At 43.9% G+C, this 26,791-nt stretch overlaps 1 protein-coding gene across 1 annotated transcript in view; it reads right to left on the bottom strand.

Moving 5' to 3' along the window:
- Positions 1-1,051: 1,051 nt before the first annotated feature.
- Positions 1,052-26,791, bottom strand: part of LOC147030578 (uncharacterized) — a 263,534-nt gene continuing 237,794 nt past the window's right edge. Inside the window, 10 exon segments of the mRNA XM_085872191.1 lie at positions 1,052-2,400; positions 2,402-2,441; positions 2,569-3,463; positions 3,619-3,723; positions 8,986-9,042; positions 12,236-12,308; positions 24,129-24,294; positions 25,126-25,233; positions 25,316-25,400; positions 25,900-26,025. Coding sequence (XP_085728317.1) covers positions 2,322-2,400; positions 2,402-2,441; positions 2,569-3,463; positions 3,619-3,723; positions 8,986-9,042; positions 12,236-12,308; positions 24,129-24,294; positions 25,126-25,233; positions 25,316-25,400; positions 25,900-26,025 — 1,734 coding nt within the window. The 3' untranslated portion in view covers positions 1,052-2,321.

Raw genomic sequence — 26,791 nt, 5'->3', positions numbered from 1 at the left:
GGATGGATAGGAAAGCTGCAGATGGGATGGGATAACCTGCCACATGAGAGACAATAGACTTTTGTGAAAGTATTCCCAAGCAGAATCAATATCAGGTGCTGTGGAGATGGTGGCTCAATCCTTTTGTGAGAGGTTGGGGGGAGCACAAGAAGAACCCTGTCAGTTGGCCTGTGTGAATAGCCACATTCTATGTTGTTAAGGTTGCTCCCTTACAATAGCCAGAGATATATGGGCCTTGACAAGAAAGTCGACGCGCTGCTCTGGCACATGCTCCCACACCTGACCTGACCTGACCTGACAAGAAAGTGATCAGAGCCAATAGGGGCAGAAGAGGAACAAGATAGATTGTTTGGAAAGTAAGGCATTACTTGGTCCAGGAGTGAGGACATCCCAGTAATAGAAATACAGGTTGGGAAGTTCACAGATTGGGTCAAATCCACAGAGTTGCAGTAGGCCATTGCTGCTATGCCATGACTGGTTAATGCCCAGCCACCTGGCATGGTGACATGGTGTACAGAGTTTTCATTTTTGGGTGGATGGTCCACCACACAAACAAAAAATAGGTGGTTGTGAAGAGGGATACGCAGCCAGAGGTATTCGAGAGGGCTTGGAGGGGTTTGTGGATAATGAGCCATTTTCTTGTCCAAAAGGATGGGTTCTTCACTCGTACACAAATAAAGTTTCAAAAATCAGGAAGTAGTTCTTATTACAAAGATCCCTAACTTCATGGAAAGAATATCATCAAAAACAAATTAAGTGTCACAATCAAAATTGCTCAAAAACAGCAGCGTTGAGGATTTCCATTGTTTTGAATACGGTTCTGCATAACTCTCTGGGAAAGGAATTCTGAAAGAACACTAAAGCACAACAAATGGAATATTTAAGATTGCTCAAAAAAGGTTTTGTTTTCCTTTTGGCAGTCCGTTTTTTTTTTTTTAATTCATGAATCATGCAAAACTTTTAGCAGTTTTCCTTAAAAAAAAAACATGCATGTGTTTTGGCAAACAAAAACAAAATAAAAATCAGAAAAAAAAACAAAACAACACATCAGCATGTTCACAGCAGGTCACAAAATTGTAAACCCACTGGGTAATAAGTTTAATGAATTGAAACACCAACGAGGTCACCATCTATTGTCCTAATGCTGTGAACTCATGTCAAAAAGAGGAAAATCACAACAGTGATAAATGGTTCAAAGTTACACTTGAGCGACGCAGAATTAGATATCTATTTTTATAATAATCTTAAAAGTGATGTTTATTTTTAAGTATTTATTTAGATTTTCATGTATTTAAGTTTTCAGGATTAAGTAATTATTGCAGTGCCAAATACTTCAAGCTTCATTGCAGGGCCATTTAACCACCCATGAAAACCGGAAATGCATATGCTCTTTCTCAACTTTAAACTCCACACACAGACTGTACACTCCAATGCTTCGCCCTCGAGTCGGCTGTTTTTGCAGATATGCAAATACCAGCTTTTCACACATTTATGGAGCTCCAAAAAGTTTTTAAACCATCATTTTTTACGTCCTCTTTCAAAAAATTTCGCTTTTTGAGGGTGGAATTTTTTTCCCATTGGGCTGAGTGTGATCTGATGTAGAAATTTATCAACATTCAACAATAACGATAGAACCTTGCCAAGCCAAGTAATACTCTATTACAGACGATATTCCTACCACATGGTATTGAAGTCAAATTCCTTTTGCATCACCAATTTGGGAACGATCTTTCAACACCAGGGGCTTCTCCAACACGCTTTTCAAAATGCAGGTGAATTTAGCAGATATCATTTGCACCATCGATTCTGTTCACAATTGCTATTTTGCAGAAATCCTTCCAAGTTATGAAAAATATCACTGATCCTGCCTATTATAAAATAAAAAGTACAAACTAACAATGGGTTTCAATTGCAGTAAAGGAAGGCATTTGATTTGCAACCAAACATCAAGCCCCTTCAGAGTTGTCCAGTTTATAATCTGTTCTACAAAAGGCTTGAGCAAATATCAAAATGACAGAAGTTTAAACATTGAATAATATCAATTTTTTGCTTTATCAGAGCATAACTACAAGCAAAATCCTTGGGGAGGGGAGAATTATGTTGACAGGTTGGGGAGGGGAGAATTGAGAAAATGAAAATCGATAGAAAGAAGGTAAGGAGGATAAAAAGGAGAAGAAAATGCAAACATGAGGGACGGTTCGATAATATATCGTGTGGATTAACATTAAAGAATGGGGAGGGGGGGCCACCTGTGTACATGCGCACACAAAATAACCAAGCTACTTCAAGAGCAATATGGAAAAGCAATGCCATTCTTGGTTTTATGGTAGATTTGGGAAACGGTTACGTGATGTGCTGATTGATGGAAAACCCAGTGGAGGGACCAATCTGGACTGTGAAGGAAGGCACACGCTGTTGCAGAGAGTTGGCCTGAGAGGGAGCTCTTGGCCAAAAAAAAAAAAAACATTTAAGGAAGAGAAATTAGGCAAATACAAACCGAAGACAAGACTTTACGACAAATAAATGAGAAGTTTCCACAGGAATTGTCAAATTAAATTGCAAGCCGACCTGTATTACTAAGGAGGCTTGATGGACGATCGCTGGGGAAGTTGAGCCCCCGATCGCCAGGAAAGCTAAGAGCACGATCGCCTGGGAAGCCGAGAGCACGGTCGCCCGGGAAGCCGAGAGCGCGGTCGTCCGGGAAGCCGAGAGCGCGGTCGTCCGGGAAGCCGAGAGCGCGGTCGTCCGGGAAGCCGAGAGCGCGGTCGCCAGTGAAGCCAAGAGCGCGATCGTCAGGGAAGCTGACAGCACGATCGCCAATGAAGTTAAGAGCACGATCGCCAGGGAATTTGAGAGCACGGTCACTGGGGAATTTGAGAGCACGGTCACTGGGGAATTTGAGAGCACGGTCACTGGGGAATTTGAGAGCACGGTCACTGGGGAATTTGAGAGCACGATCGCCGGGGAATTTGAGAGCACGATCGCCGGGGAAGTTGAGAGCGCGATCGCCGGGGAAGTTGAGAGCGCGATCGCCGGGGAAGTTGAGAGCGCGATCGCCAGAGAAGTTGGGAGGGCGATCGCCGGGGAAGTTGGTAGTGCGATCGCCGGGGAAGTTGGTAGTGCGATCGCCAGGGAATTTGGGAGGGCGATCGCTGGGGAAATTGGGAGAGCGATCGCCGGGGAAATTGGGAGGGCGATCGCCAGGGAAGTTAGGAGGGCGATCGCCGGGGAAGTTGGTAGTACGATCGCCGGGGAAGTTGGTCGTGCGATCGCCGTGGAAGTTAGAAGGGCGATCGCCGGGGAAGTCAGGAGAGCGATCACCGTGGAAGTCAGGAGGGCGATCGCCGGGGAAGTCAGAAGGGCGATCACTGGGGAAGCTCGGAGGACTATCACCAGGAAAGTTAAGCGGGCGATCACTGGAAAAGTTTGAAGGACGATCTCGTCCCTTGTCACTGTTATCCAACTGTAGGGTGGGGAAAAGGGTTGGGTGGGGAAAAGGGTTGGAAGGAGGGGTAGGGGGTTGGGGGGAGCACAGCAAGAACCAGTTAATTGCTTACCCTTGCCGAAACAAAATCAGAATACTCAAAATATTTCATAAAATGGAGCATTTCTTCTTACATCTGCAGAAATATTTAGACGATAATTCATCAAAGCCTGGGTGAGGAACTTGGACGAACGGAGTGCCAGGCGTGCTTCCTCCTCATTGGTGATCCTAAATGACATCTTAAAAAAAATAATGAGAATAAGTCCGATGTTGTCAATAATATTACAATCTGCAAAGCAGAACATCTTATGCAGGATGTTTATAAAGTGCTTGAGCAAATTCAAACTTTAACTGGAAGGGCACTCGGTAGAATGCACAACTCCGTCACGCAATGCCTGATCCACTACAACATATCAGGCCCAATACATTTTTGAAATATCATGCTATATGTGTAATTTTTGGCCCAATTTCTCAATGGTGAAGAATCACTGAAAAAACAGAATAATTATAGATCCAGATCCAGATTCGGATCTTCACCAAAATCGAATCACTTCTTCTTTGTCACACACCGAACCTGTCCACGAAATTTCATCCAAATCCTTCCACAACTTTTTGTGACATCGTGCCATATATTAGATCAGCCCAATCTCTCAATGGTTTAGAATCACTCAAAAAATTATCCGATCCGAATTCGGATCTTCACCAACATTGAATCAATGCTTCCTTGTCACACACCCAATGTGTCCACCAAGTTTCGTCCAAATCTGTCCACAACTATTTGAGATATTGTGCTATATATCGTTTTTGGACCCATCTCTCAATGGTGAAGAATGTTTTTAAAATTCTCGTTGGCGGATCCGGATCCGGATCTTCACCAAAATCTAATCAGTTCGTCCTTTTCACACACCCAACCTGCCCACCAAATTTTATCCAGATCCGTCCCCAACTTTTTGAGATATCCTGCACACAAACAAACAGACAGACAGAGAGGGGGTGAAAACATAACCTCCTTCACCTTCGGTGGCAGAGGTAATAACTTTGGATGTCACATGATGGAAGCAAACTGTAAATGGATTGTGAAAGCATAGTTCATAAAGGTTTTACACAATACAGTGCAAAGTTTTCAGCTTCAACATTACCACTATTTTTCATTATCAGTCGTTGAATCTGATTTTCAAACTCATCGAAAACATTCTCCACTTGCTGCTGAGTGATTTCATGAATTGCATTTATGATCCGAGCCCGAAGTTAATCCAAAGAATGTGGTTTTGATTAGTTTTAAAAATAACCTCATAAAATGTAGTTCACTGGGGATAGGTCAAGCAAACCATGTGGCCAAGCAATTGGTCCACGACTTCTGATCCACTTGTCTGGGAAGACACAATTCAAGAACCATCGTACATTTAGAGCATAGTGGCAGGGAACACAGTCTTGAATGGAAGAAGGCGCTATCACAAATATTTTGACGTCGCAGTTCAAGGCCAAAGAAATTAAACAACATTGCAAAGGAACGTTTACCAATGACTGATGTTTCTTCACAAAAGAAAGGACCAATGATGTGTGACCTCCTGACAGCACCCGAGACTGATTTTTGATGATACTTTCATGTTGCCAGACTTCCTGAGGCTGTCTCCTAAATGCAGCAATTATGGCAGTTGAGTTTGCCACCGACGTCAAATGTTGCATCATCACAAAATGTCAACGCATCAATAAACCGAAGTAAATTGTGGATTTTATCTGTTGACAGAACTTGAACCATGCACGGTAGTCTTTCTACAACAATGAACCACCTGAGACATGTAAGTATGTTCTTGTTCCTGTAATTTCACTGAGAATTTTGTGCACTGTTGATTGCGAGATGGTTCGTTCACCGGATGCATGTCACGACTCTCGTGGACTCCTTCAAATGCTTTCTGTACGACAGCCAGAGTCTCCTCGCTGATTTGAGGCCTCCTGGATCATCCATTGTTTATTTAAACATTCCATCCAATTGCTGAGTTCCTATGTGGGTGCATTTTTCCTGCAATAAGCAGTGACTTTTCTTCTCAGAGTTAAAATGTGTTTCAAAAGTCACAGCGCACTGAACAAAATACTTGTGTTTCGTGTGTTTGTAAAATTTAAAACTAATATGTATGATTGTTTACTTGCAGGCATCATTGACTAACTCAAATGACATACCCACCAATGAACTTCTGCAAGCCGGATGTTAATGGTTTATCCCTATGGCAACCCATAATGAATGGTCTTAACATTCGAAGAAAGAGTGTTTTTGGAACAGCATGTTTTTCACGATAATGGGAAGTACACTGCTGAGGTGCAGGCTTTGTTTTCAGGAAATTCGGCAAAGGACGATTACCTCATCAAAATTGTGTAAAAGCATCGATTGAAAAGTTTCGGGAAACTGGTAGCATTGCAGACAAGTCTCGAAGTGGTCGGTCGAAGATCGTGACAGATGAGATATTGGCAACAGTTTACAAAAATGCCCAAGGAAAAAAAATCACTCAGACGCTTGTCGCAACAAATAGGGGTCTCACTAACCGTGGCATTCAGAGCTGCACGGATTTAAATTAAGTTTGTTCGCTCTTAAGTGCATAATGTTCATGAAATTGCACTTGGAGACACAGAGAAGCAGATTAACCTCCATCAAAGCTCCAAAATTTCACATTAGAAAAAGGGGATCAGGTTTTAGACTGCACCATCTTTGTCGATGTGGCATGGTTCCACATATCTGGCTTTATGAATAGCCAGAATACCAGGATTTGGGCCACAGATAATGCCCATGCAATCTACAAAAAACCATTGCATGATCAAAAAAAACCATTAAAATCTGTGTTATGATGTGCTCTTTCCAGACTGAGTGTGATTGGACTAATATTTTTTGAAGATACCGTAAATTCCGAACATTACATTAATGATATTCTCCAGCAGTTTTTCAACGAACTAACCAAAGAGGAGAAACTAGATGGATCGTTCCAGCAAGGCAGTGCAACTGCACACACATGCATGCAGTCAGTGCAGAATTTGAAGATCACATAATTTCTCGTGGTTTATGGCTCCTCGTTCTCCTAACTTAAAACCCTCCATACTTTTTTTCTGTGGAGAAAGCTCGAAAACATTGTCCATGCAAACAATCCCCATACGATAGAAGAGCTGACGGTGAACATTTCAGAGGCTATCCATTCCATCCAGGCTGAAGAACTGACAGTGAGTGTTTCAAAACACATGTGGGGACGCGAGATCAAGTTTGTCGACAAATGAATGGGTCGCACTTTAGCAATTGCTATAAATTTGCTGCAACTGTTCAATAATTTTCAAAATCAGATCTTCTGTTATCTCTGATATTTCTTTGTTGTATGTGACAATAAATACGTTTGTCTGAAAGACCTTTCTTTTTGCACAAGAGGTGCTAGGTTTCTAGTGCACCACTTCTTTTGAAACACACTGGCCCTTTGAACATTTATTATGCGAGCCAAAACACAGTTAACCTTTGGTTTTAAGATCACCATTTTCAGTTTCAACATCTGAAATGAAATGGAAAAAATACTGTATTGTCCATGCTGGTTAAGACCGACCCGGATGGATAGCTAAACAGTTCTACCTTGGAGGCGAACACGTGATCCTTGGAGATTATCGCGTGCGCGCGGGATGGAGGGCGGGAAAGGCGCTTACTAGACGGAAGCACAAGGGTTTATACTCGAACCCACAATGAATAGACAGAAGCAATCTTAATAAAAATTGTTTAATGAACATAAATTAAATATTTGTAATTGAAATACATGAAAGCGTAATAATAAAAATAAATCAAAGGGTAATGAAACGTGAGGTAAATTAAAGCCGAAAGTTGAGATGTCTCCACACAGTTTTAAAAACAGATAAGGGGAAAGATAAAATAAAATAAAATCCCTCCCTTGATTCTGACACTAAGCTGGGTGTCCAGAGATTATCTCTAATGAGCTTGGCGATCGAACCGCTTCGTCCTGCACGGGAAATCACACCCGAAAATGGCGCAAAGCCGCTCTCTGGGCGAGAAGCGTGCGTGAGGTATTCGTACGGCAGTTATCAATGCCAAGGCTCACCAACCGCCGTGCAGCTTCTTCTCACAAACGAGTGTGCTGACCCCGCTCTTCTTACACCAGGGCCGCTCGCCACAAAATTGGCGCCACCTTTCTCCTTGACCATATCACGGGACGATTTCTGAGGCCCCGAGGTAAGGTCACAAGGTGCGCTCTTCTTCTCTTGTCCTCTCCTCAGAAACGTACAACTTTGTGACTCAGCCGAACAGTAATGGCCAACATCTTCCTCCAGCACGCAGGCAAATTCACACAGCATGAACACAAAAATCCCGCTGCGATTCCGTCGTGCTGAGAGGAGAGCAAAAACGAGATCCTCTGTCTCAACCGCATTCTTCACACCAGCTATCTCCTCTCTCGCATCTTCTGACGTCCACCGACCAATCATAAGCCTTGGGGCGTGGCTTGCTGGCACGAAGCCGAGAAGGCAGGGTAAATTGCCTGCTCGGAAATGTTCGGGTCTGCTTTTGTTGTTGGTGTTGTTGAAAGCGTGGTTCTTTTATTTTCGGTTTTGTAAATACAAAAACATAGGAAAAAGTCACAGAGGGCAATCACATACTGGGAGAAATTAGCCTTAAACCCACCTAATTAATACAGCACCACCCCCGTGTGGTGACAGGTAACAACTTAAGCTGACAGTTTTCCCTACTTAAATTACAGATGTCTCCTGCTCATGCACAGCTCCTGCTATATGATAGCTCATGTCTCCTGCACAGCTCATGTCTCCTGCTCCTGCTATATGATACAATCTGACCTTTACTATAAAGTTCCTCCATCCACCCACAAACATAACAATATCAACACAAGATCACCAAAACTTTAAGAATTATACTTTCAGATGCCATTTACAGTTTGTTTGCTTTATCATGTGTATATTTAAAGTTATTAAAGTTTTAAGTTCCACAAGGATATTATAAACACCATTGTAGAGGAAAAACATTTGTTGTATAGTAACAGCAGAAAAAGAACTCATCTCATTATAAGAAATTCTATTTTACACTATTTTGTCACAAGTGAAACATCATGTTGATAGACTGATAAAACTGGCTTAGTTTGAAAGTCTGATAAAGAATGGGATCTCACGATCCATGCATTGATAATAATCTAATGAGGTATTGCTCAAAAAACAAACAAACAAACAAAAAAAAAGGTTTGAAGTTCATTATGAAAAATAAACTGACACTGACAGAAAATGCAATAAAAGGAGGGTTAAGGTGATGATGAGTTAGTGAGTATGATTGGACAAGTATGCAAATGCAAGTCAATTTCATGCTTTCAGTAAAGAAAGACTGCTGAACATACAGGGAATAGGGAGCAATAAAACTCGACTCCAATGTGCAAATCATGATTGCCTTTGTGATATACTGTCCAGTGTACATAGTCAAAGTACAGTACTTACATACAGTCCGAAAAAAATACAGCGTGGCTCACCAGATTTTCCAGCAATTCCGCATTGCTTAGTCTTCGACTGAGCTCTGCATCATGACACTAAAAGAATGAGGAATAATGAAGTAAACCACTTGAAAGTTCATGAGGTTCAACAATAAAGTAGGGTCTTGTTAAAAGGAACATGATCAGATAAATTTCAATAAAGCAAGAGCAAAAACACATTTTTTAAATATTCCAAGAATATTGGTGAAATTAATATTCCCTTCACAAATAGCTGAGTATTAAATCATACATGTGGAGCACATGTTTATTCATACATCCATCTGTTGGGTCCATACTCTGTGCAGAGCATTGGTACTGCTGAAGCAGTCTCCTTGGCTATTGGGAACAATCCTGGACGGGTCGCCACTCCGACACAGTATACCAGCAAGCTGGCACTCATTTTGCCGATCTCGGAAGGATGACAGGCTGAGTTAACCCCCACCTAGTATTAATTCAACAACTGAGCGGGATTTGAACTCAGGACCCCAAGATCCCAAACCCGCCACCCTCACCATTATGCCAACACCAAGGCATACATGTTTATGATTATTTAAAAATAAATAAAAAAGGTGCAAAGCCACGTAAGCATAATAGCCACGACCTGCTGGACAATTTGTCATGCTGTAGACACATTCACTGAGATGTTATGGGCTGAGTGCCAATCCAGATTCAATAATTTTCTATTTCAATTTCTTAGATAAAAAAAAACATCTCTGCTCATGTAAAAATAAACAATCATTAAAAGGAGAAAGATTGAGAAGAGAAGGAAACAGTAACTTGCAAGCAAGAGGGTTGTGTTAAGCATGGAAGATAGCGGGTGACAGAAGATGCACTGTTTGCTTGAACTCCCGGAGGGAAGCATGCCATTGAACTATCTCAAGTAGGCAGTTCCATAAATGGAAGAAAAGAGGAAGAGCACAGTGGAAGTGTGCAGCAATCCTGGATTTTGGGGGTCACGATAAGAAAGCATATGTCCTGCATAAGTCGAGAAATAAAGAAATAAAACAATGTAAAGAGGCTACTTACCTGTCTGCAATGTTAAAACAGCCCTGTAACCTTGTGTTTCGGCCTCATCAGGGGAGATGCAAATTTTGGGGAGAACTTTAGATTCCACAGAATCCAGGAAAGCCAAATGTGATGCTGAGGTGCCAGCTCAAGAGAGAGAACATACTCCATTGAGCTACAGACAAAAGCATTGTGCTCTGTTTAGTTGTGATTTTTCAAGGAATGAGTTGGAACGACATTGGATGATCAGTCTGTACCTGGCTTTTGAGGCCAGCTTGGGAGAGGTCATGGCTGAATGTGAGGCCAAGAAGTTTGAGAGACTGAACCTGTTCCAGTGGCTGATGATGCAAAGAGATAGATGAGTTTGTTTGACGAACCTTCCAGAGCGACAGGGAGACTGATTTTCCAGTATTGAAAGACATGTTCCATTTGTCACACCATGACTATCAACTGCTGTTTGCCTGTCAATGGAATGTGAAACTGTCAGACATTGTGTAGTCATTTGCCCTCCAAAAGGAAAAGGATTTTCCTGAGCATTGGAGAGATTGTTCAATAATCACTCCCTGATTGACCTATCATGCTCAAAACTTCCCCAAAACGACCTGAATATGTCCACATGGTGAAGAATGGTAAAGTTTGTCTACAGTTCTACCAGAAGTTGTGATTAGGGGGGCCATTCCGAAAAAGGGCTCAGTTTTCGGGGTGGAAGGGCCATTTGCCGTTTTGGACTGCTGCTGACCCCTTACAGTAAAATTTTGTAACTTTTTCATATTTTAACCTGTAGAGCATATCAAATGCTTCATTTTAAGTGGTAAATAAACATTCTGGCATCAAAAATGAGAGCTTTATGAGCAAATCTTCTTTCTCTACCCCTAAAATCACTGATTTTTGGGAAATCGAATTTTGACAAAAAAGGGCCATTTTTGGGACAAAAATTGATGTCATCCTACCTGGTCATATGCCCCAACCCATTTCCTAACTGACTATGGTGGATGACATTTTCTACCTCTCGATGATTTTTAAATCCTTATCGAGGCCACTTTTTAATTTCTGCCTCTACTAATATGGAGGTTTGGATAAATATTGGGTGTGGGAAAGAGTGAGGAATATGGGAGGTTGCATGGGGTGGACAGGATGGATACAGAAGCAAACTCTCAAGAAGAAAAACTGGAAAAACAAAACAAAAAGGGCACTCGATAGAGTGCACACCTCTAAAACCCACTGCGGAATCCAGAACATATCGGGCCCAATAACGTTTGGAAATATGTTACACAGTACCATATCATTTTCGAGCCCTATCTCTCAATGGTGAAGAATCACTTTTAAAAATTAAATAATTATCATATCCAGAACCGGATTCGGATATTCACAAAAATAGAATCCATTTGTCCCTGTTACACACTCAACCTGTCCACCAAGTTTCATCCGAATCCATCCACAACTTTTTGAGATTTCAGGCTATATATGAGTTTAGCCCAATCTCTAAATGGTGAAGAATCACTTCAAAAATTCTCGGATCCGGATCCGGATTCGGAACCACCAAAATTGAATTAATTTTTCCGTGTCGCACACCCAATGTGACCACCAAGTGTCATCAGAATCTGTCCACAACTTTTTGAGATATCGTGCTATATATCGTTTTTGGATCACTTTTGGAAGAATCACTTAAAAAAATTTGAGTAGTCAGATCCGGATCTTCACCAAAATCTAATCAGTTCGTCCTTGTCACACACTGAACCTGTCCACAAACTTTCATCCGCATCCGTCCACAGACAAACAAACAGACAGACAGACAAACAAACAGAAAGGGGTGAGTGAAAAGAAAACCTCCTTCACCTTTGGTGGCAGAGGTAAAAGTGGAAATTTGGAAGGAGGTATCTCCTCCCAATCATGCTATCTAAGGAACCATGGAGGTTCAGTCCTCTTGGGGATAGAGGGAGATTTCAAGCATGGTAGAAATATGGTTTTGGATGGGGAATGACCTGAGATGGTGGCAAACAGCTGTCTTGGAGATTTTGGGGGTGGGGAAGAATGTGATTGAAGAGTGTGTGGAAGTTTGTTCCACAGGTGGGAAAAAAATAGGAATAAATGAGTGAAAAAAAGGTCAAAATCCCTTCGGTGGTTCACAATTTATTGTGGAAACAAAGATTTTCAATGAAAGGTCACCAAGGACTTTCCACAACTGAGAGAATAAGTAGCATTCAGAGAATAATAAGCACTTTCCATCAGTTAGAAATATTCTCACGTAATCATTTCTCTTGTCCCCCATTCTGCTTTCGAAGCGGTGTTGGTCCTGATATCCAAACTCTCGGTCCTTTCTGAAAATTTAAAGAGGAAAAGGGTGAAGAGTAGTACTTTTTAAAATAAAGAAAAAAAAACTTTCTACAAGAAAAACAATCAAATGTTTATACAAAATAATTTTATAGTTCTATAAAATGATTCATAGTGCATTCTGGCAGTGAAAAAGCAATAAACCTTAGCAAGTACGAAAAAGCAGATAAAGATTCGAGCTAAGGAAGGGCAAGGCACAATATCATGAAAGGAAAAAGTTTTCACCAATGATTTAAAACGTCAATAAAGTGTAGCTTCAAGTTGGGGGGGGGGGGGAAATGAGCAGAAAAATGGGCTAATGGTAGTTGATGGCCAATCAGTGGCCTGCTTGGCATCCACCTGTGGTCCTGCGAGCTTAACACTTTGCATTTTACAAGTACTGTACCAGATTCTGTGAACCAGTCTCTGCAAAGTCGTGAATCACCAGCTCGTGATGTGATTTGCACGGGTTGACGTGTGAAATCCTTTCTTACATTCTATTCCTAATGTCGATGTAATGTATTATATAGCTCATTATAAATTACAATGCATCATTTTGGCTTGTAATTGCCATATAGAAGGGGGTCTTGTGGCCCCTGGAGGTTCAGCCCGCTGATTATGGGAGGTTGCCCACGAATGGCTTACACTTACAGTATTCATACTTCTGCAAATGAAATAAAAATTCCAAAACAAAATGAAAGTTAATCATGAAAATAAATAATGAAAGGATGAATCAATAAAACAAGAGAGATGTTAAAGTGAAGAAGAAGCTTGAGAAATTCCACTTTACCTCGGCTGTTGGTAAGGTGAGTTGATCTGGAGACCAATCCGGGAATCACGTGATGGTTGCAGACAGCGTGAAAGAGATGTTTTAGCTTTATCCCACGTACATGACAGATGAAATCGCAAACCGCCATTTTTGTTGGGATGGTGATTCAACTCTTTCCAAAATTGATTCCATTACACCTCGAGCAAACCACTTTTTTTCCTCTGTATAAGATGGCAACTTGACCATTATCAAAGCTGTGACCATGCAGGTTCAAGTGCGGATACACAGAATAGTTCAAAGCCTCGTCAGAAGCTGGTTGATGATGTTGGTTAATACGGGCAAGGTCCTTAAGGGTTTTCCGAGTTTCACCTATGTAGGTCTCAGTGCATGATGGGTCTCCACGTCTGATGCCATACACAAAGAACACAGAGTAACATGCAGGTGAGAAAATAAAGTTAAAACGGGACAGATAACGACCTTAAACTTAACTTTGAGAAAGCCAGCAGAGAGCCATGAGAGACCCTGCAAACCCAGAACCGGAAGTCAGAGCCCTGAGAGAACTCACTCTCCATGCACTGCCTTCCCTCCCCCATACCCCCAGGAATACCTCTGCTACGGCTTCCCCTCCACTCCCACCTCATGTTTATATGTGCACTGTACCGTTCACCACAGTGATGACTCCATTTACACCTCACAATCCGAAAAGGTGGACCAACAGAAATTCTATCTTCTCATCCAAACTCTCTCTTCCTCATATGTGGCGACTTCAATTGTCATCATGCCAGGTGCCAAGTCGTGGGTACCTCTTTCGAATGTAGGTAATTTGGTCACAGGAAATTTGGTCACGGTATTATTATTATTTAGTATTCACTGCATTTAAGGCCAGTAAGGCCCAAGAGCAGTAATAAACATTTTCATTTCATGGCCGGCAAATCTTGTTGGCAGAATGACGTATTGACCAAGTTTGCTGACGAGTACAATGGAATCGATTCTGTCTCTCTCAACTGTTAAATTCCGATTCCATTATAGTCGTCAGTAAACTTGGTCAATACGTCATTATGCCAACAAGATTCGCCGGCCATGAAATGAAAATGTTTATGACTGCTCTTGGGCCTTACTGGCCTTAAATGCAGTGAATAATAAATAATAATAATAATAATAATAATAATAATAATAATAATAATAATAATACCGTGACCAAATTACCTTGTGACCGAATTACCGTGACCAAATTACCTTGTGACCGTTTTACCGTGACCAAATTACCTTGTGACCGTTTTACCGTGACCAAATTACCTTGTGACCGTTTTACCGTGACCAAATTACCACGCCCCACTCTTTCACCTGTCATGGCACCTCAGCAAAAGCTTTCTGCGACTCATTGGGACCGACTCAATCGGTCAATTTCCTGACCCGGATCTCAACCAAATGTACTCTATCTCTCCTGGATCTGATTTTGACAAATTTCCCTGAAAATATCTGCTGTTCTTCATCCGCTCCAATCAGTTCTTCTGACAACGTGCTTGTCAAAGTGGACATCTCTCTGGCTGTTATCAGAGAACCACCTCAGCGCAGTCGAGTCTGGCATTTCACTCAAGCCAACTGGCAGGATCTCCAAGCAGCCATAAAACTTCGAGACTGGTCTCCCATCGCTACTTTCTCAAACATCAACTCATCCTGGGAATTCTTTCAAAGAAACTTGCTCTGCCTCATGCACAGATTTATCCCCTCTCATCTTCAGTTGTCCCACGCTCCCTCCCGCCCATGGTTCACTGAAGCTTGTGGCAAAGAAGTTGGCCTGAAACAACTTGCCTTTGCCTCATGGAAAGCAAACCCAACTGAGGGTAAAATCTCAGTTCCTTCCATAAAGCTCAGAACAAGTGTGTTACTGTGACTTTTTTTTTGTATACCTTGTCGAGGCTCATGAGAGCTAACGCACAATGCACAGCAATGGGGGAATGAGACAAGAGGGGCAGGAGTGGGAAGGACAAAACAGTGGGGAACAGAGACATGAGGAGATCTGTGGAAGGGAAAGGGATGGGGTGGGGAACATGGGGTATACAAGATGGACATTACAGGGACTTTCAGGAAGGAAAGCAGGGAATTTGAAGGATGTGTGTTTGGGGTGGATTAACGGGGGTAGAAAAGATTGAGGAATTGGATGGGGTACGATAAGAGGTGGTGGTGAACAGCTGTTTTGAATGCCTGGAGGGAAGAATGGGATTGAACAGAGTGAGGGAGTTTATTCCAAAGGTGGGAAAAAAGAGGAATGAAAGAGTGAATGTGAGCAGTGATTCGTGATTTTGGTAGTTTTACCAGAAGGGCGTTGTTGACAGACCTTGAGCGCCCTGCGGAAATATGGTGGGGACAAATCGCAGACACAGTAGAAAAGATAGAGGAATTGGATGGGGGACGATGAGGGGGGAGTGTGGAACATAAAGCTCTCTCAGGAGAGCCAGAAAACAACATCTTACCAAGCTCAAGTCTGAACTCTCAAATCTCTCTCCCTCCTCCAAATCCTGGTGGCATCTAATCAAATCTGTTTCTGGTGTAAGTTCCCCTCCATACCCTCCCTTACCTCCAAAGGCCGCACTGCTGATACAACACGTGAAAAAGGTTGAATGCCGAAACTCGGTGTTTGCATCAAAATCTTGTGTCCAAAACCCATTGCTTTCTATAACCACCTTACCCAATCGCACCAAAATTTCCCTGGAATCTGCGTCCTTTTCTTGTGACAAGGTGGAGAGCTTGCTGTCAAACTTCGACTCGGATTCTGCAACCGGTCCAGATGGCATCAGCACACGTGTCCTAAAAACCTGCTCCTCTGCTCTTGCTCACCCTCTGTTCTATTGGCCCTCTCATTTGCTTAAAGTCATCTGCCATCTGCTTGGAAATTAGCAAACATTACTGCCCTGCATAAAAAGGTGCAAAAATAGATCCCTGTAATGACAGACCAATCAGCCTTCTCCCAATCATCAACAAGGTTATGGAATCCATCATCGCTTCAGACATTAAATATTTCCTCTTCTCCAAAGGCTTGATTTCCAATCATCAATTTGGTTTCAGGCCAGGTCATTCTACCCTGGATATGCTGCTTCTGCTCTTCCAACAATGGATGGAGGTCCTCAATTCTGGACATGAAATCAGAGCTATATCCCTAGACATATCGTGTGCTTTTGACATGGTCTGGCACCCTGCCCTGCTCACCAAACTCTCTTCCTATGGTATCCAAGGCCGTCTCCACTCATGGCTTGCAGACTGCCTCTCCTGTCGCAGTCAACGTGTGGCCCAAAATGGAGTTCTTTCATCCGCTCTTCCAGTCCAGGCTGGAGTTGCTCAAGGCAGCGTTCTGGGCCCTGTTCTTTTTCTTGTTTTCATCAATGATCTCTCCGACTCTGGAAAATCCTCGTCATCTCTTTGCTGATGACTCCACCCTCTGCTGTACCATCATCGGTCATCCCCAAGACCGGCAAGCAGCAGATTCTTCGCTCAATGCAGATCTGGGTAAAATCACAAACTGGTCCAACACGTGGAACGTCTTTCAATCCGGACAAATGTCACACTCTCACTCTCTCTCCGAAAGGACTGTTTGGACCCCCCCCCATCCATTTTCTCAAAAATCCTCTGGAAGAAGTCCTTTCTTTCAAGCTTCTGGGTCTCACTATTTGCCATGATCTTTTCTGGGAAAGCCACATTTCCAACCTGGCCTCCAAAGCCAGTCGCCGACTGGGAATCCTCCGTCGTGCAAAGTCCTTCCTCGGCCCACCTGAGCTCCTGACCACATACAAAGCTTTCCTCCGCAGCCTGATGGAGTACTGCTCTCCCTTCTGGGCTGGTGCTCCTGCCTCCAAACTTTCTCAGCTTCACGCTGTGGAAACCAAGGCATTTCAAATCATTGGCATCTCCCGCGATGAGAGTGAGTCTTTGGGCCTCTCACTCTCTCACCCCAGGCAGGTCGGTGGTCTTTCTGTGTTCTACCGTCTCCTCTCCAGTCTCGCCCCCCTGCTGTGTCTGCGATTTGTCCCCACCATATTTCCGCAGGGCGCTCAAGGTCTGTCAACAACGCCCTTCTGGTAAAACTACCAAAATCACGAATCACTGCTCACATTCACTCTTTCATTCCTCTTTTTTCCCACCTTTGGAATAAACTCCCTCACTCTGTTCAATCCCATTCTTCCCTCCAGGCATTCAAAACAGCTGTTCACCACCACCTCTTATCGTACCCCATCCAATTCCTCAATCTTTTCTACCCCCGTTAATCCACCCCAAACACACATCCTTCAAATTCCCTGCTTTCCTTCCTGAAAGTCCCTGTAATGTCCATCTTGTATACCCCATGTTCCCCACCCCATCCCTCTCCCTTCCACAAATCTCCTCGTGTCTCTGTTCCCCACTGTTTTGTCCTTCCCACTCCCACCCCTCTTGTTTCATGCCCCCCTTGCTGTGCGTTGTGTGTTGGCTCTCATGAACCTCGCCAAGGTATACAAAAAAAAAGAAAAGTCGCATTTCCTATCCTTCTGGATCTTGTCCTTACCATGAACTAACTGGCTGCGCAGAATTCTGTTGGGTTTATATGATGTAACAATGCCAAACTTGGAGAAGGATGTCACATGATGCGCGGATTGGTCTGCAGACCAACTTACCTTATCAACAGCCGAGGTCATGTGGCGATGCTCAAGCTTCTTTTTCACTTTAACATCTGCCGTGACCAAGACAAGTGGATTCCCATTTGAAACGTCGACTTTCCCGATTCGTAGGTCCAGCATTTTTTAAAGTGATATATTTTTAATGTCTTAATTCGACTGGATGAATAACAACAACCTGCATCGATTTATTCAAAATAAATTTGGGTGAGAAGTTCTCGAATTGTGCAGAGAGCTTGAAAAGTTAGCAAAGAAGACGCCTAATTACCACAACCATCTTCGTTTCAATGTCAGATGTCGCCACAACTACATCATCCTGAAAAGCCTTGGGATTTCAAGCAACTTCAAAGGGCTCAGTTTATCAGTGATATTTATCACTTTATCAGTGATAAAGCTGGTACGATTGTGCGTGAGGCCAAAAGGAAATTACTCAGTAAAAGAATTTGACAAGCCAATTTTCATCTGGAGGCTTCACGTGATAAATTTGAACATCCATCACAACATGGTTCTCCACTATACTTTTGAAAGAGTGAAGGAGTTCACTGTGCATGCGCAGCTAATCCAGCATGAACGGGTAAAAATCTTCCATGTTGAGAAGTTCGCTAGATTGCGTGATGAATCCAGGGATTTTTTTGGATTCCAACCTGGGTGCCAAAAGTAGGTCGAATCAAAAGGGAGATCTTGATTTGTCGGTGAAAAATGTTTCTAAAAGAGTGTTATCTGAGGAAGAGATTTTAGTGCTTTCTAAAGGTCTTAACTATGCAATGACTCCTGAAAAGATTCATTTTTCAGAATACTTCGCTCTTACTGAGTCGGCCATTCACTTGGCGGAACTTGATGACGTACAAGCGGAGAAGCTTCACTACAATGTCAGCACTTCATTTCGTTACGCAAAGACACCTACGCTGAATATCTCAAAGGCAGAACACTTGGCTGTATACAGCCTTGCAAGTAATAAGAACATTGTGATTGTACCAGCGGACAAATGTAGATGTGAAGTCGTTTTGAATGAAGACTATCATGATAAGTATGTGAGCCTTTTGCAGGACAAAAAAAGAAAAATACAGAAGAAGCTTGGTCACAATCCTATTTGTGGTATAAGGAAGAAATTATACTCCATGGTGAATAATATACACTCACTGGGTAATATCAGTGATAAAATGAAACGATTCCTCACTCTACTAACGGAACCTAGTGTGTCTGCCTTCTATGGTATTCCCAAGATACACAAACCAGATCTAATTCTTCTCAGACCTATTGTCAGCAGTGTGGACTCTTGCACGTGTAATATTGATAAATTTGGAGGAAGGATTATTGGCCCCGCTGGTTGGTTTGTCTGATCAGGTCAGGTATGGGAGCATGTGCCAGAACAGCGCGTCGCTGCGTCCACTTTCCGCCGGTACTCCAGGGGCCTCCGTCTGGCCATCCCCCAGGCAGATGCCAGGCCCATCCCCATCTCCTTGAGATGATGGTCAACCTGCTGCAACCATGAGGCACGTGGTCGGCCCACTGGCCTCCTCCACTCATGAGACTCCCTCGCTGAGAGAATCTGGTGAGCAGGATCAGCGTCAGGAAAACGAGCCACATGTCCATACAGCCGCAGCTGACGCTCACGGACTATGCAGGTAACAAATCTCATCCGAGTCTCTCTCAGCAACCGCTCGTTGGACACAAAATCCGACCAGCGATAGCCAAGGATTCTCCGAAGAGACCTGGTACCAAAGGAATTGTCTCCGTCTCAGATCCTTGGTCAAAGTCCAAGTCTCGCACCCATAGAGCAAGACTGGAAGTACCAAGGACCTGAAGACTCGGACTTTCGTCCTCCCGCACAGGTACCGGCAGCGCCACACCCCATGATCCAGTGAATCCATGACTCCCCAGGCCCGACCCAGACGTCTATTGACCTCCGGCTCACAACCTGCGGAGACATGAATATCACTGCCAAGGTAAGTGAATCTATCCACGACCTCAACATCCTCACCACAAACAGACACAGACAGGACAGCAGCATCCAAGATGTCACCGAAAGCCTGGATCTTTGTTTTGACCCAAGAAATCCGTAATCCCAACGGCTCCGACTCCTCATTCAGCACCTCGAGGGCCCCCAAGAGGATGTCTAAAGTCTCCGCAAAGATGACTGCATCATCTGCAAAATCAAGGTCCGAGATCTTGACATTGCCAAACGATGCACCGCAACTTGATCTCTCCGACATCCTCCCAAAAATCCAGTCCATACAAGTGCTGAAAAGTGTGGGGGCAAGTACACACCCCTGACGAACTCCAGTAACAACTGGAAATAAGTCAGAGATGGTACCACCACACTTCACAGCACTCTCAGTACCAGAGTAGAGTTCAGACATCAGATCGATCAGTTTTGGTGGCACCCCACGAAGACCAAGAATCCTCCAGAGGACATCCCGATTCACTGAATCGAACGCTTTACAGAGATCAACATAGGCTGCAAGCAGCCCCTGCCGAAACTCTCGTCTGCGTTCGGTGAGGACACGAAGTGCAAGGATACGGTCAATCGTTGACCTCTTTGGTGTAAAGCCTGACTGCTCTGGACGCTGGTGCTCAAGCAGATGGTGGCGAACCCTATCAAGAATTATCCGAGCAAAGACCTTGCCCGGCACTGAGAGCAGCGTCACCCCTCGGTAGTTGTTGCAGTCTTGGCGATCACCCTTTCCTTTACAGAGAGGAACAACAAGCGCCCTCTTCCAGTCAGTTGGGATGATGCCTGTGTTCCAGGCAGAGCACAAAACTGCATGCAACGACGCGAGTGCAGCATTTCCACCAGCCTTGAGAAGTTCGGCATGGATGCCACAGATCCCTGGAGCTTTGCCCCGTTTCAACTGGTTCACCGCAGCCCGTGTTTCCACAAGCGATGGTGGACCACAGTTGATTCGAGGGTCAGCAACAGGGATTGTAACACCCTTGACGTCCAACTCGACAGCTGGGGGATCAGCCTGGTACAACCGCTCAAAGTAACCAGCCCAGCGGGCCTTCACTTCAGACTCCTCTGTCAAGAGCCTACCACTCTCTGCTCGAACTGCAGTGCTCCGAGGGATGGGCTTGGATGAACGTAATGTGCGAATATCCCTGTAAGCGGGACGAGAATCACCTGTCCACAGGTGATGCTCTACCCCCTCACAGATTCCTCGCACATAGGCCTCCTTGTCCACCCTCAGTGCACGTACAGTTTTACGCCTCAGCTCCCTGAACAGCTCAGCTCTGCCATTCAGCCTGGCCCTGCGACTCTGGTCAATGGTATCCAGTGTCCCTTGAGAGACAAAATTCTTCTTTGCCCTGCGGTGAACTCCAAGGCATCCACCGGCAACATCAAGGACGGTGGTCTTGAAGGTGCTCCACAACTCTTCAGGACCCCCCAAAGCACCCAGACCCCCCAAGTGTCCACTCCACCTGTTCGCAAACTCCTCAGCTACTCTCTCATCCCTGAGCTTGGCAACATCCAGCCTAGGCTGGGATGGTACCATTCTCCAGGATTTAAGGTGCAGCTTTAGAGTTGCTACAACAAGCCTGTGGTCAGTATTGAGGAACTGAGCACTCCGGTAGACCCTGCAGTTCTGGATCATCCTCCAACGACCGTCAATGAGGACATGGTCAATCTCCTTTGCCACACCGCCAGCGTTGGAATACCAAGTCCAGCGATGAGCTTGCGGGCGCTGAAACCATGAACCAGCCACCCTAAGTCCATGACTTCTTGCAAAGTCAAGGAACTTAGTGCTATTCTGGTTCATAGTTCCTGACCCATGGGGACCAACACACACCTCATAACCATCCCTATCAGTTCCAGTCGATGCATTGAAATCCCCCAAGACTAGAAGTGTATCTCGTCTGGGGCACTGATCAACCACAGACTCGAGTGTGGCGTAGAATGCGTCCTTCACGGTAAGATCACTCGCCTCAGTCGGAGCATAAATAGAGACCAGGGAAATGACACCTAAGGAGTGACGAATCCTTAATCTCATAATACGCTCGTTGACCGGTGTTACCTCAATTATCATTGGGGTCAGCTTATTGGACACAGCTACAGCAACTCCTTGGGTATGGTAACCATCAGAGCGACCAGACCAATAGTAGGTGTAACCACCCACCATTATCTCGCCGCAATCCGGTCTCCGAACCTCAGAGAGAGCTGCAATCCCGATGTCCAAACGCTTGAGCTCAGATGATAACAGAGACAGGTGATCATCCTCTCTTAGGGATAGGACATTCCAGGCACCCACCCGAAGGGACCGCCTCAGGTTAACCCAAGGAGACCGCCGTCTGGTGGACGACACCTCAGCACCACTCCGACACACTCTCCCGCAACCTGACCCAGGGATGTTACCCCGTGGTTTCCCTCCTATCAAAGATTGGGGGTCCCGAAGGCTTTGCCCCAATCCCATCATCCGGTGAGCTGCCCTGCGAAGGGAAGCTGCACAGGAGGTACTCCCACGGAGTGGGTTTTCAGATTTTTTTGCGTTTTTGCGTTTGCGGAATGAAGCGTTTTACGGTGGCTGGAGTGCAAATCCTGCCACCAACCTCCTAATAAGAAGTAACCCAACTGCAGGAGGACGTCCGCAGACACAGTTGGGCACTAGATATGGATGGCCGTTGGCTCACAAGGAGCTCCTCCGCCCTTTGACAGGTTTTGTTTTTAATCCTGCTGGGTGTCCATATCCAAACACCCTCCTCACCAGAAAACCTGGTGGGGGAGACGGTTTAGTCGCCGACAACCCGACCATGGAACAGGTTAGTACAGGTTTACATGGTACCTGTAGCAGGTCACAGATCGAACCTGACCTGACACAATCGTCTGATCGTCATGTGCGTAATACAGAAGACTTTGCTTTGAAGACCAAGGACTTTTAATTGGTGAGGAAGATGAGTCAATTGTTTCTTATGATGTCAGTGCTCTGTTTATCTCCATCCTGACAATGGGTGCTATGTCTGGAGTTTGTGAATTCCTTGAAATGGACAGCATTCTTAAGGAACGTATTAGCGTCCCCGTGGATCAGATTGTGGATCTGGTGTCCTTATGCTTGAACTCAACCTTCTTCATATGCAAACACCAGTTTTTCAAACAACATGATTGTCCTATGGGCTCTCCCCCATCTCAACAATTGTTGCCAATCTATACATGGAAATGTTTGAAAGTGTTATGCTGGAGAATTACAGTGGTTCCAAACCTACGTTGTGGGTGAGGTATGAAGATGACAGCTTTGTGGTTATCAAGAAGTGTGAACAGCAATTACCTGGACAGTGTGGACATGAATATCCAGTTCACAAAGGAACCATACAACAATGACAAGTTCGCCTTTCTTGATTCAAGGTTCACACGAATGGTGAAGACTGCTTGGAGTGTGAGGCATTCAGGAAACCCACACATATCAACCACTATTTGCAGTTTGAGTCACACCACCCACTGATCCACAAATTATCTGCCATTCACACTCTTTTCCTTCATGCAGATACTATTCCAACGACACAGAAGGGGAAAATATGTGAGGAGAATATCAGGAGTGCTCTTCGTAAGTGTGCTTACCCTGGATGGTCTTTTCTAAAATCAGGAATAAGCAAAAACAACATCATGTCTGGTAAACACCAGGACACAACTCAAGAAAATATGACACGAGTGACCATTCCGTTTGTGGCGGGGCTATCTGAGAAAGTGAGATCCTTCTCCAAGTTTGGCATTGTTACATCATATACATCATACAGAATTCTGTGTAGCCAGTTAGTTCATGGTAAGAACAAGAGCCAGAAGGATAGGAAACGTGACTTCGTGTATGGCATCAGATGTGGAGACCCATCATGTACTGAAACCTACATAGGAGAAACTTGGCAAACCCTTGAGGCACGTCCGTAGGAACCAACATAGTCGTCCAGTTCATGAAGAGGTCACAGCTTTGATAAGTCAAGTGGTCATCTTAGACGGATAAAAAAGTGATTTGCTCGAGGTTTTAAAGGAATCCATTTGTGAAAGAGTTGAATCACTATCGCTCAACAAAAATGGTGATTTGTGATTTCATCTGTCATTTGTGTGGGACAAAGCAATAACCTCTCTTCCACGCCATCTGCAACAGTCACGTGACGCCCAGATTGGTCAACAGACCAACTCAACTTACCAACAGCTGAGGACACGTGGTGATGCTCAAGCTTCTTCTTCACTTCAACATCTGCCGTGACCAAGAAGAGTGGATTCTGGTCGAAACATCAGCTTTACCAACTAGTAAGTTCAGCTTTTTGCAATTATATACTTTTACTATATTAATTTGACTGGATGACTAACAGCAACCTGCATCAATTTACGAGAGAAAGAGGTTAAGGAAGACTTCAATGCAGTCAAGTCCCGAAGCCCTGCAATTGCCTCCTTGTGAACGAACGCAAGTATATCATCCATGACACTATACCTGCTGTTTTGCTGAAAATCATTGAAGGGCAACTGAAGTCGGGGAGGAAGTAGAGGGAGGTCAGAAGGATGTGGCAAACCTTGACGGAAATCAGGAAGATGTGGCAAAAGTTGAGAGAGACATGGTCCTCTACCCAACCCCCTACCAAATGCACCCTGCAATTGTGCTGCAAGAGAAAGGATGGGGAAAGTGGTTCTTGAAAAATAAATCACAAGTCAATTGCAAATGGTTTTGAAATGTTTTAGCAATAACAAATTTTATAATTGGTGAAAAAAAAACATTGAAATTATTCCAAATGCCACACCTCAAAAATACATGGATACACAATATACAATGATAAAGCCTGAAATGCCTATTTCATCACAAACGTACATACATCTCCAACCTCCCAATCTCCCCCACCCCCCCAACATACATACACCGACATGTATGTGTGTACACACCCAACACATGCATGCATATACAACGCCCCCCCCCCCACTTCAACTTCTGACACACATGTGCAACGTAACCCCAACATACAAATGTACAACGCAATCCCCCCTTCCATCACATGCACTGCCAACCATCCCTCCTCAGACACAAGCATCTGCAACCCTCCCCCACTCCCCTCCCTCTCCCATGATGTTGCAAAGCAGCATTGGCCTGCTTGTGGTGCAGCACGAGGCTATTCATGCATCAGCAAGTCAATTCATACCATACGCCTGTGCGAACGTGCACCACAATCTGTCTTCATGTGTGCCTTCGTATTAACCCCGAGGGATAGCTGAATGAAATGGAAAACCCCATGGGGAGAGGGAGCAGGTTAGATTTCGCAACTCATTCGCCCCACCATATCTGCCCACCAATTCGTTTCCTTTATTTTATTAACTGTACCTCGTTTAGTCAAGCACACCCTCATCCTACGACAAATGCATGCACAACTCTCCCCCTCTGATGCAATGCTGCTCACCCTCCTCCCCCAACACTTCCCCACCTAGCCCAACATTCTCCAAACCTTGTATTCGCATTCCAATATTCTTCTGTCCCATTGGCATTCGAATGCCTCCAAGGAAACTCGAATCCATTCTTGGCTGCTTCCAAGGTGGACCAAACACTGCTTTCCCTGTAAAATTGTGCCTGGATTGATTTCACTATACCTTATCAACAAAGACAAAAATTACACACCACATCGGTCATTTCGTTACCATGTGGCAAAGGACGTTTCATCGCTTCTCTGGTCTTTGATTGCATTACCGGTGGAGCAAACTTTTCGTGAGTTTCATGCACAATCTGCAACAAAATTACAAACCAAACGTCTTAAACATCTAAATTGTATACAGGGGTCTACATACTTTGAAAAGTGTCTATCCATTGGTTAAAAAACAAAGTAGGTCTACATTTTGATGATCCAGCAAAGGGAGAAGCAATCAAATGAAGGAGCAGAGCAATTTTTTTGAGGGGGTGGGGAGGAGAACAGCAGGTATGTACGGGGTGTCCCACAATAGTTAACTATCGGAGGATGATAAATTCAAAAACACGACAGCCGAATGAAATCTATTATGAAGAACAAGGATTTACAAAAGACAAAATTGAATTACAGACACATCAGACAACACCAGACAACACAATAATATGAAACAAACACAACCTTCCACTTTTTTTACTGAATTAGAAATGCTGGGTTGCAGAGATTTTATTCACTTTTTTGAAATTTCACTGATATATTAAGGCAGCAGTAAATGTCTTGCAAAACATTTCCATGATGGACAATGTCTGCAGTGCAGCTTACTTTGAAGGAAAATGGATTTTGGTCCTTCTTTGAAATTTCTAAACAAAGCTTCTTCAGCATCTCAATTTTTTCCAACCTTTTCATCAACCCATCACTTTTCAGAATGCTGTCACCATGAGTTTGCTTCTGCAAGACACAAAAGCATGTTATTTTGTGCAATCCTTCACTTACTTATGAGCATAATGTGTTCATATAATTAAACCGATTGTTAACAAAAATATTGGGGGGGGGCGGGGGGAGAGGGGGGAGGGGGCAGAGGAGCTGACTCGCACAAAATCTCAACATTTCAAATCTCAGTTTTGGGTAGAACGCTCAACATTACACAAATAAAATTGCTTTTAATCTCATTTCTATTTATTCATTGATAGAAGATCCAGACCAATGGATGGATGAGCAAGGTGACAAAAGGGAAAAAGGCAAAATAGTGAAAGTGGGAGCAAAGTTAGACAAAATTAGCAAGGGAATGAGCAAACAGGAAGCGAGTTGAGATAGGATGGGAAGAAACAGTAATGTGGAAGTAAGAGGGTTAGGTTCAGTCAGGTTAATGGATTGAGAAAAGATTGCAATTGGCGATGGAAAATGACGTGATACGTTGGCACATCGCTTCCTTAAAGCCATGGAGGGAAGAGTGCAAATGAATAGTCTAAAGGAAGACAATTCCACAAACAGAAAGGAAGAACAAAAGAGTTTAGGTGTGCTGAAAGCTTTGATTTCTCAGCTATCCAACCCTTCCCAGCTCCCAGGACACAGGCATTCTTCCACTAATGCCTTCCAACTGAAACTCCCAAAATCCATGCTATACCGGAGGAAAGGTGGTGAAAATAAAATAAACAAGAAAAAGAGCAATCAGAGATTGCAGACCCTCGCCAGGACTTCTCTTGAGTGGTGTATT

The sequence above is a fragment of the Eptatretus burgeri genome, chromosome 3 (genome assembly GCF_056783735.1).
Source record: "Eptatretus burgeri isolate ZD-2024b chromosome 3, Ebu_testis_v1, whole genome shotgun sequence".
NCBI classification, from domain to species: domain Eukaryota; kingdom Metazoa; phylum Chordata; class Myxini; order Myxiniformes; family Myxinidae; genus Eptatretus; species Eptatretus burgeri.
The sequence above is the reverse complement of the archived record's forward strand: the minus strand, read 5'-3'. Positions and strand labels throughout refer to the sequence as shown.